Source organism: Brachyistius frenatus, unplaced genomic scaffold, assembly GCF_029030835.1.
Source record: "Brachyistius frenatus isolate BFR_SWC_R1_liver_20210118 unplaced genomic scaffold, ASM2903083v1 Contig_289, whole genome shotgun sequence".
Taxonomy (NCBI): Eukaryota; Metazoa; Chordata; class Actinopteri; family Embiotocidae; genus Brachyistius; species Brachyistius frenatus.
The window spans coordinates 140,137-154,240 of NW_027210888.1; the positions used below are offsets into that span (position 1 = coordinate 140,137).

Here is a 14,104-nt window from a genome sequence, read left to right on the forward strand (position 1 = left end):
CCTCTGAGCCTGGTTCTGATAACAGATGCTCCGCCTACCTCTGATCCTGGTTCTGATAACAGGTGCTCCGCCCACCTCTGCTCCTGGTTCTGTTAACAGATGCTCCGTCCACCTCTGATCCTGGTTCTGATAACAGATGCCCCGCCCACCTCTGATCCTGGTTCTGATAACAGGTGCTCCGCCCACCTCTGATCCTGGTTCTGTTAACAGATGCTCCGTCCACCTCTGATCCTGGTTCTGATAACAGGTGCTCCGCCCACCTCTGATCCTGGTTCTGTTAACAGATGCTCCGTCCACCTCTGATCTTGGTTCTGATAACAGATGCTCTGCCCACCTCTGAGCCTGGTTCTGTTAACAAATGCTCCGCCCACCTCTGAGTCTGGTTCTGATAACAGATGCCCAGCCCACCTCTGATCCTGGTTCTGATAACAGGTGCTCCACCCACCTCTGATCCTGGTTCTGTTAACAGATGCTCAGCCCACCTCTGATCCTGGTTCTGATAACAGATGCTCCGCCTACCTCTGATCCTGGTTCTGATAACAGATGCCCCGCCCACCTCTGATCCTGGTTCTGATAACAGGTGCTCCGCCCACCTCTGATCCTGGTTCTGTTAACAGATGCTCCGTCCACCTCTGATCCTGGTTCTGATAACAGGTGCTCCGCCCACCTCTGATCCTGGTTCTGTTAACAGATGCTCCGCCCACCTCTGATCCTGGTTCTGATCACAGATGCTCTGCCCACCTCTGAGCCTGGTTCTGTTAACAGATGCTCCGCCCACCTCTGAGTCTGGTTCTGTTAACAGATGCCCCGCCCACCTCTGATCCTGGTTCTGATAACAGGTGCTCCGCCCACCTCTGATCCTGGTTCTGTTAACAGATGCTCGGCCCACCTCTGATCCTGGTTCTGTTAACAGATGCTCGGCCCACCTCTGAGTCTGGTTCTGTTAACAGATGCCCCGCCCACCTCTGATCCTGGTTCTGTTAACAGATGCTCCGCCCACCTCTGATCCTGGTTCTGTTAACAGATGCTCCACCCACCTCTGATCCTGGTTCTATTAACAGATGCTCCACCCACCTCTGAGCCTGGTTCTGTTAACAGATGCTCCGCCCACCTCTGATCCTGGTTCTGTCAGAGGTTTCTTCCTGTTAAACAATTGTTGAATTGTTGAATTGATGAATTGTTGAATTGATGAATTGTTGAATTGTTGAATTGATGAATTGTTGAATTGTTGAATTGATGAATTGTTGAATTGATGAATTGTTGAATTGTTGAATTGATGAATTGTTGAATTGATGAATTGTTGTATTGATGAATTGTTGAAATGATGAATTGTTGAATTGATGAATTGTTGAAATGATGAATTGTTGAATTGATGAATTGTTGAATTGTTGAATTGTTGAATTGATGAATTGTTGAATTGATGAATTGTTGAATTGATGAATTGTTGAATTGATGAATTGATGAATTGTTGAATTGTTGAATTGATGAATTGTTGAATTGATGAATTGTTGAATTGTTGAATTGATGAATTGTTGAATTGTTGAATTGATGAATTGTTGAATTGTTGAATTGATGAATTGTTGAATTGTTGAATTGATGAATTGTTGAATTGTTGAATTGATGAATTGTTGAATTGATGAATTGTTGAATTGATGAATTGTTGAATTGTTGAATTGTTGAATTGATGAATTGTTGAATTGATGAATTGTTGAATTGTTGAATTGTTGTATTGATGAATTGTTGAATTGATGAATTGTTGAAATGTTGAATTGTTGAATTGATGAATTGTTGAATTGTTGAATTGATGAATTGTTGAATTGATGAATTGTTGAATTGATGAATTGTTGAATTGATGAATTGATTAATTGTTGAATTGATGAATTGATGAATTGTTGAATTGATGAATTGTTGAATTGATGAATTGTTGAATTGATGAATTGTTGAATTGTTGAATTGATGAATTGTTGAATTGTTGAATTGATGAATTGATGAATTGTTGGTTTCTCTATATAATATTATGAAGCCTTGCTGTAACAACTTTAATGTGTTAAGTGCCATAAAATAACCTGTGTTGTGATTTGGCACTATATAAATAAAATTGAATTAAATTGATGGTGGGGGTGGTGGTGGTGTTGGTGGGGTGATGGTGGGGGCGAGGGGGTGGTGGAGTCGAGGGGGCGGGGGTGTGAAGACCTTTGAGGGTCCAAACTACTGGGGAGGCCGTAGGAAAGAAAGCAGGCTGGTCGGGCGTTGGGGACACCACCCTGTGGCTGGCATGAAATATGAACATTAAGATTTAAAGAAGTTCAATCTTTTAACTGACCAGACAAGGACTGAATAAAGTTTTCATCACCATTGCAGCAGCCGGCCAATCACAGAGTAGCTGGCCAATCACGGAGCAGCCGGCCAATCACGGAGCACGTTCAGCCAAACAGCATTAAACAGCGTGTAGACCTGCACATGTCCACCGCTGGTTATGACGTCCCCAGACTGAGGAGCAGCGTCGGCCATGAAGCTGTCAGGATGCTCAACTCTCTCCCCTTCACCACCCCCACCAGCACCATCATTGTACCCCACCCTCTCCCCCACTCTCTACCCTCTCCCCCACCCCTCTCCCATCTCCCCCACCCCTCTCCCTCACCCCCCACCCTTTCCCCTCTCCCCCCACCCTTCTCCCCTCTCCCTCCATCACACAAACACACCCGTATACAAATACTCAGGTATAATCTTGGCACTATGGATTATTGCAGTCAAGCGTCACTGTGGTTGTTGTCTGTTTTTATTGTTACATATTTATATTTTTCATGTTTTATCTTTATATTTTTATTGGGACTGTGAGAATCAATATTTCGATCTCTCTGTGTGTCTTGTACATATGGTGGATTGACGATAAAGTTGACTTTGACTAAGATACGTACAACAGGATATCCCTCACAATCAATGTTTTATGCTAATCAGCCCAAAAACAAAAGGGTGACACACTTCTTGCACTTTGCTGCAGCTTATGGTGGCTCATGCAATGTCTACGTCATTTAGAAATGTGTTGTGCTGTCACTGTATGATAGTGGAAGCCATCGCTGTACGCTGCACAGGATACAGGCTCAAGCCATTGGTTTGTAGTTCCTGGTTGGTTTTGGATGTTTGATTAACATCTCGGTTGCCTGGTCGGTTGGAACATAACGTTCCAGCATGTGTTCCTCCACATAACAGGGTTTCAAAGATGGGCTGAAACGTAGCTCTACAACGAACACGCTATATTACAATCAACACGGACTTTGTGGAAACACCAAGTCAATGTAGACTTTTTCTACCATCAACGTTAACCTGGCAGCCATTTCTGACCGGCAGTGCTTTAGTAGGGCAACACACACTTGTCTGTCACTTTATTAGAGAAACTCGACGGTTGCCATCAGAGTCTAAACCGACTTCCCATCCCGGCATGTCCCATCCGTTTCAGATGCATTTTCTCAGTCACCTTGTGAACCCTTGGGTCGGGTAGATGTGGAGGCTGTCCTGTTGGTGTTGGACCCGTGTACTCTCAGCTCATCTGGGATGAACTCAGGTTACTGATGAACTTCAAGGTCTCATTGTCATGTGTTTTTAACATTTTAGCTCCGTGTCATGTGTTCAAACCAAACCGGTCCAGCTAGCCTCCGCTAGGATTGTAAGTGCGTGACTATCCGTGGTGTTACGGTACGTTTCCTCCGAGCGACCAAAAAGGACCAAAAGAGACCCGACTTCACCAAATGGGTCATTTAATAGATCTATAACAAGTAGAAACTACATTATATTACTTATTATATGACATTCTATTCTAATTCTATATTCCCATTGAGGAGGTGGAGGGATATTTCTAGTGATGAGCAGGGTGTGATGTAATGATGATTTGTTCCAGATGTTCAGTTGACCAATCGGATCTCTGGGGCGGAGCTACTGGTTATATAATCCCCGTTTAAGAACACTTCTCTCCAGGGCGTGTTCAACTACATGCTGGGTCTCACCGCATCCTCCCACAAGGTTGTACAGTTTGGACGTTGCTGTGCTCACATGCATTTCTGGTTGCAGTGGCCTGTGATGGACCTTCTACCTGTTGGTGAATGGCAGTTGGCCAATACGTGTGTCTGTATTTTCTGATAACAAGTGAATACTTGAAAGACAACTTAAGGTTATGACCATAACCCCGGTTCTCTGATAACATAAGTGAGGTATCTCAACAGTCCATTCTCTTAAGGAAGAGGATGACTTGTTAAAATGGCTCATGATGCAGCGTCTGTCTTGTATGTAATGAGAGGACGCCCCGCCCCCTGGACATTAGCATCACCATGGTCAGCCAATGGAGGCTGGCGTACTGAAATAAAAGCTTCTGAGGGCTACGCAGACGAGTTATGATTGTAACCTTTAGTTTTTCTGGCAGACCATCACACTGTGAGTGTGTGGAAGAGACACAGTAAAGAACATATCACTGCTCATCATGAGACTGTATGAGTGTTTGTGTGCGCTGGACTGTGACTGTGTGGAAGGTGTGTTGTTTCTCAGCCGGCCTGATGACCTGAGAGCACTCAGTCTCAATCAGACCCATGTTGATTTTGCACTGCATTCTTCCACGAGGCTTATTTTTAGTTGACAGGGAACAAATCTGGACTCTCTGCCTGTGATTCTGTGATTTTTGGGTCTGCTCCCTCTCAAAACATGAGTGGAAAAAAAGGATGCGGGGCCAAACAGGCTGTTAGACTCGTGCTTGTTTTAGCTCCCGAGTCTATAAAAAAAATGACAGGATTTGTAATTATGACTGTGCATGGAGAGGCTCCATGATAGGGAGCTAACTCACTAACTACACACTGCTCCCACATCAATACTGATGAAATAAATTAGAGACCTTTCACAGCAGATCTCACACACAGCACCTGATTGGACGTGTCATAATAAAGTCATTCAAGTTCATGAAAAAATAATACAAATTAAAAGAAGAATCAAATTGCATACCAATGCTTAATAAAAACAATAACATTTGAAGGCTACATCAGACTTAAGTTTTAGATTACTCCACGGTGGAGAAGAGGTGCTGTTGCTCATGTTCTGAATTTGTCCTTGTCTGAATTATAGGGCCCAAAGAAATCGTTGCATGCTGTACAGATTACAGAACCCACTGAGGCAAAATTGTGATATTGGAATGTATAACAAAAAATAACTGTTTTCACAGAATTAGTTTTTGATGATAAGACTATGTGTACACATCCATATTACCCACTTCGGAAGCCTGTGCTTAGATATAGTGGTGCTTTGGGCTGCTGATGTCACATGAAAGACGATCACATCATGAACCCAGAGGGACACTCGATGCCAACAGTCCACTCTTCTACCACTAACAAATCTCAGCCACAAACACTATATACGTCTCCATAAAGTTACAAAACTATTAAGATTCATGTCAAGCATCCTCACATATCAGCTGTGCATTTATTAATTATTATAATTGTGTGGAGGTTATAGTTGTTCCATGCAGATGTTGAGATATTGACATGCTGGTGGCCAAAGAAAAAAAGACCTGTAAAAGAAGCTGCCATTCATTCATCGGTCAATCTAATGTTTGCTGAGACGTTTCAGTCTGGAACAAAGTGTGAGACGTGTGAAAGACCAATCAGAGGTGGGGAACTAATGAAGTCAAAAACTTTACAACACTATGAATTTCCTCGATAATTCTCTGACGCAGCCACACCTTTGAGCATTTTGATTACGAAAGAAAAGAGACCAGAAAAAAATTAAACAAATGGTACATACAACACATGGGCAGCTACTTATAACATACACAAAAAAATCCTGAAGCACCTCCCCTTCAGCTTGACTCTATGAACACTGACCTGCTCGCCATGTTCCACTCCAGGGCCGGGTTCTGGGAGCTCCTCTCACTCTCTGCTGATACGCCCCCTTTGTTTCCCTCCTTCTCCGGCTTGAGCTGCTCCCACTGAGCGGTTCCGATGTTGATGGACTGGAGGTCGACCTGATACTGACGGTCCTCCACCTCTGATCCGGGGTCACGCAGGATGCCGAGGTTCAATGCACGTCTAAAGAGAAAAGAAAGAAAAGCTTGCATCACTGAACACATTCGGGTTTACTTGTTTACTTTGTGTAAATTTGTACAATGTAATTTAAATTAAATCTTAGTTGTGTAATATGATATATGTCAGGAGGCAGTGCACAAGCCACATTCAATAAGAAGGCGCCTAATTCCAAATAAATAGGTTTTATTTATTATTATTATCATAGCAGTCACAATGGGTCATGCTGTACTCATCACAGTCAGTTAGGATGAAGCACATGACTCCAGGTGTGCACCAGGTGGTCACCAGTAAAGATGTCCTGGCCCAGGCTCCAACCTCCACAACTGGCTCTGGCCTTCTGTCTTCTCATGATTCTTACAGGGTGATGTGTGACTAAACCAAAGCCTCTGGTACGTGTACATCCGTGTCAAATAAATAACCCCACAGGCTTCAGGTGAAATCATTTGCTTTTTATAAAGTCCTGATTTATGCCAGCGTATCGTTGGCAGTAAACGTTGCTTCGACCCTGGCTGGACAGCACAGTAGTCTGAAGACTGGCTCCGACTGCCTTTGGCTTTCTATTTCTGTCTCCAGAAACACAGGACCGCTGCAGTATACACAAACTGTAATATGGTAGTAGAGATGTGGAGATATGTCAGGAGTGGGCAGCGTTACGTCTCCAGTTGAACTGCTACAATCAAGTGAGCAAACACTCCCCCATCAGCGCCAAGAAAAAGTGATGTCATCTATTTTGCCTTTGAGAGACAAGATCCTGACGAATTCATGAGGCAAAAGGAATAATCAAAATTCAACATCTGCATATGACATCAGGGCTTTCGGTCCGTTATGATATGTTTATTTGTGCTGGTTAATTCAAATGAGAGCTTAAATGGTATAAATAAGGGCTTAAAATGGCTACAGATGTAGCGGCAGCATGAGTAGTTTTATTTGTTTCGGCAACGTCAATGGCAATTTTCATATAGCGTTTCCCTTCGCTAGCCGTACTGGAGAGCTTTCTACCGGAGCGTGATGTTATGACAATAAGCACCAAGTACAAAAACAATGGCAATGGGAGATCAGAGGTGTATAACTGGATTTAGCTGGATTTGTTGACATACAAACAAGTGAAACAGATCCTCAATCAACATTTGGAACCACATTTATCAACAGAGGATAATATAAATCAAACCAAGAGCTCTGTAAGATTTGGGTGGGATGTGTCAGTCTAGATTCATTAGTACTTTTGTAACAGTACCTCCATCACCCTCCCCAACCCTAAACTGTATTTTTCACATTAAACAAACCACAGTTACCTCATGTGCTTTCCAAATTATCTCTTAACTTCAGCTTATTTAGGAGACTCTCTTACTCATAATCAACATAACACAGGAGTCTGCAGCCAAGTCTCTGCATTGCTGAGCTGCAGGGTCATCTCCAATGACATAAATAAATATGATAAACATTTGTCTTGGTCATGCCGCTAGTGGAAACCAGTGTGATTTAATATCAAAAGACATATTTCAGCAAATCGCAGGAAACGAGAGAGCTTCATTTCTGACAAATGAGGAGGGGAGGAATTTTGGAAGTTCCCCTTGGGGTGCAATAATAATTGAAGCCAGATTTTCTTGTTGTACATGTGGGGGGAAAACACTGGCGGTTTGACATATTTGATTGGTCATGTGAAGACCACACTGCTTGGCCAAGAGGAATCAGAGAATGCCTTGGGAACGCGCGGCCCTCGTGCTGCCCACCATCTACACGGACCAACTAAAAACATACCGAGCGAGGCAGGTGGAACACGCCCTTCTGCTGCGTCTCACATGCCATTATCAGACATCTGCCTGCCACTGCTGGGTGGAAAATATGGAGGAAAATGAAAATAACAAGTCATAAATGACATGCTTTCGCAGATGAGGAAGGCGAGGAGGGAGAGAGAGAACGGGACATTTTTCTCAAACACAAGTACTTCGTTTTGCCCTTGTTCCCGAGCCAACCTTATTTTAATTGCAGGAAAAGACCACAGAAACATTATTTTTTACGACAAAATTCTGCTATTTATAAAAACGGATCAAAAGCTCTGCAGTAAGAATGTTCTGTTTCACGACGTTCATGGCTATTATTTTAAAAAACATTTCTCCCTCTTCTGACACAATTTAAACCCAATTTGAGTCCGAAAAGCCACTGGGCCGATTTCACATCTGAAATATGAGGGCCCCGATCCAACATTATTATGGCTCACAGTCAAACCCTCCACCCAATTCAAGCCCTCCAGTGGGAAACAGCAGACAAAATAGTGAAGACATGGCAGCGTTATGCATCCGGTATGCAGGACTTTGGAAAAACAAATGATGTAGCAAACACCTCCGAACAGGAGATACTCACACACATTTACAAATGGGCCATTAATTGCATGTTATGTTCCTCTGTTTAGCATTCCTCAGATCTGAGTGAGCCGGGCCGAGCATCAGTCATGATTTGTGTTATTAAGTAAATGTGTGGGACGACTGAGTGCTTAACATGTAGCAGATTTAGGATTGTGTGCCGAAATGGCAATAAGATTCAAGACGGAACCCACATTAGCTAATGCATATGTATATAGTGATAAACAGCAGAAAAGCTCATGCAAATACACACGGCTGCTGCATGCCATGGAGGTATTAGGTGTAAGCACTGAGGGATTTACTTTCCTGCTGCAGACGACTTTGAAGCAACATCCAGAACTCGCCTGATAGGAAAGAGTGATTCGTAAGAAAAATAAAGTGAAATACATACAGAGACAAAGACGCATATTAAACAGAGCCAAGAGGTGAATAAGTAACAAGGCTCACTGAAAAAGAACGAAAGTGGAATCTTGGGAGAGGCTGATTACCACGCTGAGGGTTTGAAGGCTAACTGCGGTTCAAGGTTGTAAAACAAACCGCAGTGGGATCTGGTTGAGGCTCAGGGCCCGGTGGTAGGAGTGTGGGAGCGCTGAAGCCTCTTCCTGAGGGCCCTGTGGGGCAGAGTGCATCGTGGCCCCTGGCTGTAAATGGTGTCTCCCCCCCCCCGTCCCCTGGCCTGTCCCCGTCCCACGCCCCGGCCTGTCCCCGTCCCCGCCCCTGGCCCCTGGCCAGCAGGGCAGGAAACACCAGGGTAATACCAAGCGCTGCCGGCCTCTGGATCTCGTCACTCTGAAACCAGCAACCTGAACCCGCAACCCCAGACCTGTTTTTCACTCCATCTCCCCAACAATCACATGCGATATATGTCTCCTCACATGTCCAACGGAGGCAGCAGTGTATGTGGGAGTGTGTGTGCACGAGACTGCGGGTGTGTGTGTTGAGAGAGATGGGGCCCTCGGCTCCGGCTCTCCTGATAGAACAAACATACTGACGAGAAATTTCATTGAGATCTCAGGCTTCATTCAGCCAAGTCAAGCTACATTAGGTTTGTACTCAGATGTTCTATGTTGACTTTGTTTTGAGCACAAACCAACTACTGTATATCTGACTTGAAGGAACACATGCTACGTAAAATACAAACGGTGCATGTCTCGCTGTGTCATTTAATTTGGTCTAAACCGCTTTCTCAAAAGTTAAAGAAACATCCAAGAGGCAAAGAGTTTCTGTGAGACCAGAATAAATAGTGTCACTCATCCATCCATTCTGAGAACGAGCGTGTTCAGTTGAGGTTTTGACGTTCTTTGTGGCTCCAAATGTTATTAGCCGAACAGCATTAGCACCCAGCAGCGCCTTCATGCTATTTCTGCTGTGGAGAAGCCAACGCTGCACAGTGGCTTCTCAATCAGCTCGCCACGACTCCCAGCGGCTTAAAGCCGAGTCCCACTGGGCCCGTGTGTGTGCCGAGGGGGAATTCATACGCATTATGATTCATGAAACTTGCAATTACTTAGTAAGTTAAGCACCCCTGCCTACGGTGGTCTGCTCCGAGTTGCCAGAAATTCGGCAACTTCTGAGCTGTGGATTTATGACCCCAGTCAAGTCCAATTGCTGTTAATTTGCATCGACCAATTACAGTAATTAAGGCTCTGAATTAGAGCGCCGAGCAGCGAAAGACTGAGGGGGGAAAATGATGTTGTGGAACAAGGCGAGTCAGCAGAATTTAAGACCCTGTCACGGAGAAACTATTATGCCACTGCTGCTAAAATGATTTTTGATGACTGGAGCTTTTTTCAACAGGAGTCAAATACAGTCACAAAAACAACAAAATATCCAGGAAAACAAAACGGCTCCAAATTTGTCACACTTGGCAAAAACAAGATAATTACTTGTGGGTGTTTTAAGCCGAGTACAACGATCTGTACTTCTTTGTCAAAGGCACAATATGCACAAAACACAAATTGCCGTTTTCCCGAAGTGTGTCTTTGATGTAGTGACAACTTCCTGAGACAAAAACTCAATTATCTGTTCTCTTTAACCCAACAGCATGACTCATCTCCACTGCTGCTCCCAACAGAAGCCTGTTACTCATTAGGCTGATTGCACTTTAAAGACACTCCACCGATTATATCATATTTACACAAGTTCTTCGGAGGAAACTATTACTTCTATATACAATACAAGCAGGGCTTAGCTGGAGCTCCACCACCCTCATGACAGCGGTGCATGATAATAGGGAGTTAAGAGGACGCATTACAGAAGACGGCCCACTGTTTACAATGACATGGTGTATACTAAAGTCCGTGTTTGCGCTTTGATTTCAACATATCTTAATTACAGGAGTCATTTATCTCCCGTGCAGTTTACATGTCAGCGGAGTTCTATCGCTGTAAACACGGTCGGTGTTCGGCGTGAAGACATGTGCTCCCCATGACGGCCTGTTAAAGATGTCAGTCTGGCCAGTGTAATTTATAGACTCATCACGCACTCATTGAGAATCTGCTTCTTACATCAGACCTCCATGTTGCTAAAAAAAAAGCCATGTGTGAAGACTGAGCAGATATTTCATTTGGCTTCAGTGGATGCGTGTTTCATGGAATTCACACGCCAGCGACGAGACAAATTAAACTGCTAATCGTTCGTTATATTCCGTGATTCATTGTGCAGTAAAAACATACATTTTGCTTCAGTCACATGGTGAATACGGACTCATTTATTAACACGTTATATCAAAAAGCATTTTTAAAGTAATATATATCCCATATCCTTGGCTGGTCATCAGTCACAGTGTTGATGCAACTCCAAACTTACTTTTCAGACTGAAGGACTCTGCAGTTTGTCCAGGCACTGCAAGGCCCATTTATTGAAATGCACAGATGTCGTCCTCATCCTCACTGCTTCTGTTCTGCCTTGCCTTACACATGCACACACACGTGCACACGCACACACACAGACAGAGTTTGCCTGGTCTGTTTAGCTTTAACTGGGTTATTCTCCTGCTTGAGTGTAGCTCGCAGCATGGAACATTCCTGGATAACAGAGAGCGTTTTTCACCAGCTTTCTACGGGCACTGACTTCTCATTGGATTTCTTCATGCAGTCGGTGATTCTGCACTGGATCTACTGAGAAAGGCCCCATGGCTCCTCATTTTAGATCAACCGATGTTGTGGCTACTGCTAAAAATCTCCAGCATGTCTGTGTGTGAGCATCAGTCCGTCCTAGATCTTCTTCTATAACATTTGTTATAATATTTGAAGCTGCTGCTGAGAAATACTACGAGTCCTCTGTGTGTGCACATCCCCGTGGGTCGAAGCTACCATTTCTCCCATTAAACTGCGAGGACCAGTGTTTGTGAAATCACTTCCTCCACTGGCGGCTTCAGATCTGATATGCTTCCTCCCTGCTCTGAAAGTGGACATAGAGCTGCTTTTATAAAACATGTCAGTCAGAGCTCCAGCAGCGGGTCCCTGATGCAGAGGTGTGAAGGGAATGCCTCGCTGACTTTCTCAGACCTCAGATTGAAACCAGATTTGTGTCCCCACCAAGCAATTTCGCAATGATGTAATCCCATCGCCATTTTAATTTGAGAAGCCTTATCTTTATTAATCACCAAACACATGCGTGGAAGAGATTATTCATAACTGGCTGCAGTAGGGAACATGGCAGGGGCAGCCCAGGATCTGGCTTGCCCTCATACGCAGTCATTTTCATCAAGCTAAAGTAGAACAGGCCCGTACCTCAATGCTACATTTACACTAATTAAAGGAAAATAATCCTTTCACTGGAGGATGATTCCAGATCCAAAGTCTGTCCCAGGTCTCTGGTAAGACACTCACAGTGTTCACTGGTCTGACTATAACTGATGCAGCGTGAGCAATAATGGAACCGCTGCAATTCATATGTTGTACCAAACATGTTCAGATTGTCACAAAATACATGGAGTGTTTTTCTCTTATCATTTTTAAATCTTAAAAGTGTTGAGTAGAGATCACTGCACACCATCAGAACATCTCGGACAGAACTGTACGAACGTTCTGCATTAAACCCAACGTGATCGAGGGCTCGAGTCTCCGATCGAACGTGAGATCCCTCAGACCATTCCTGGTGATTTACTCCTGCACATAAATTGTTCAATTCGTGCTCCGGCAAGGAGGGTGTTTTATGGAGCTGTAAAATTAGGCTCATTTTATGGATCCAACAGCATGATCCACTACTGTTTTTTCCACTTGATATTGATTAAGCGGTTCAGTATTGCCAATCTGGTTCCCATTAGTGAACACACAGGCGTGTTGTGTGTATTTTTGGAGATGCTCATTTTTATCTGTGAAAATGAGGGACTTTGGCAGAGCACTTTGAAGTTGATTACACATTGTTTACAGCAATTATTGAATTCTGACAAATGTTTAAAACAACAAGATTACATATCAAGGCCCCATCTCTCTTCGGATAAAGAATAAAAACTTTCCTAAACAAAGTCAGGGGAATGATGGCCATATTTGATTAGGCTAACGTATGCTACAGGTTAGGCAGACAGGCTGAACAAACATGTAATCCGATAGCTAAAACAGTAGGTCCTTGTCACTGACGTTTGCCTCGACCTTAAACAACATTTTGTTCTAATTCGAACTTCTTTCCAGCAAACAAAAAGCCGGAATGAAACTAAATACAACAACTTGCTGCTGGAAGCTCCCACATAATGGAATTAAAAACTTATGTCTAAATCACAAGCTTTAAGGAGAGACAGGTCGGACTTTGAGAATACGAGAGCAGCTTAAAAGCCCTGGTGCTGCCCGTGAGTACGGGACTACGAGCGCTTTCTCATGAGATAGTTGTCCAAATACTTTTATGTCAGCAAGCAAAAACAGCATAAAATAATTACAATAATCTGGGGCACACATGCTTCCTACATCAGCTAATTCTTCCTCCACTGTGAACGACCCCGGAGCCAATGTTTATAATTGTGTAGCGGATCTCGAATTCATCCAGACCTCCGAGTGTATTTATACAAAGTGACATTTCTATACAGGAGATCCCCCCCCCCCCCCCCCCAACTGACGAACTCGCATGCGGCAATGAACTCCTGTGCTTATCTAACTCTACCGGGGATGCTGTTGACTTGGGGAGGGAGGAGAGAATGGAGAAAAGGTACAGAAATGGGGCTGAGATTTATAGCAACATGTACAATCAAAAGGAATAATAATGGACATGTAACACACTTGATGTAAAGGAGGAAGGTTCACACTAAGATTAATGCAATTTAGCTCCGAGTCAGGATTTTTTTTGGTTTTTAGTAAAAACTGGAGCAAAAGAAAGGTTGGATGAAGTGATATAAAATCCAGCTCTAAGCTCTGAGGATCTTTTTTCATTGCAGGTATTTTGGCTTTTGAAGGTAGGAAACACTAAGATGACACGTGAAAAGAGATATGGTGTAACTGGAACCATCCAACAGGTTCTCAGAGACCTGCAGGAAGTTAGAAGTGGAATAAAGGCTGCGTTCAATTCGCCTCATATCTGACATGTGCAGTGACAGTGTTCTCTGAGAATCAGCCTGAGAGTTGGCTGGCGATGCACCTTGTTCCAATAAGGACAAAGATCCATGCACAATGTGACAACCACAAAACAGAGAGAAGCTGAGGGAGATAAAAAAAAAAATCATGGAGAGGACAGAGATGAAGTAGTAAGATTTGA

The 14,104-nt window shown here is 43.7% G+C and overlaps 1 protein-coding gene across 1 annotated transcript in view; it reads right to left on the reverse strand.

The window, feature by feature from the left end:
- The window catches only part of LOC138635076 (intermembrane lipid transfer protein VPS13B-like), a 317,362-nt gene that overhangs the window by 114,969 nt on the left and 188,289 nt on the right, over nt 1–14,104 (reverse strand). The window contains 1 exon segment of the mRNA XM_069722388.1: nt 5,859–6,062. Within this exon segment, the coding sequence (XP_069578489.1) occupies nt 5,859–6,062 (204 nt within the window).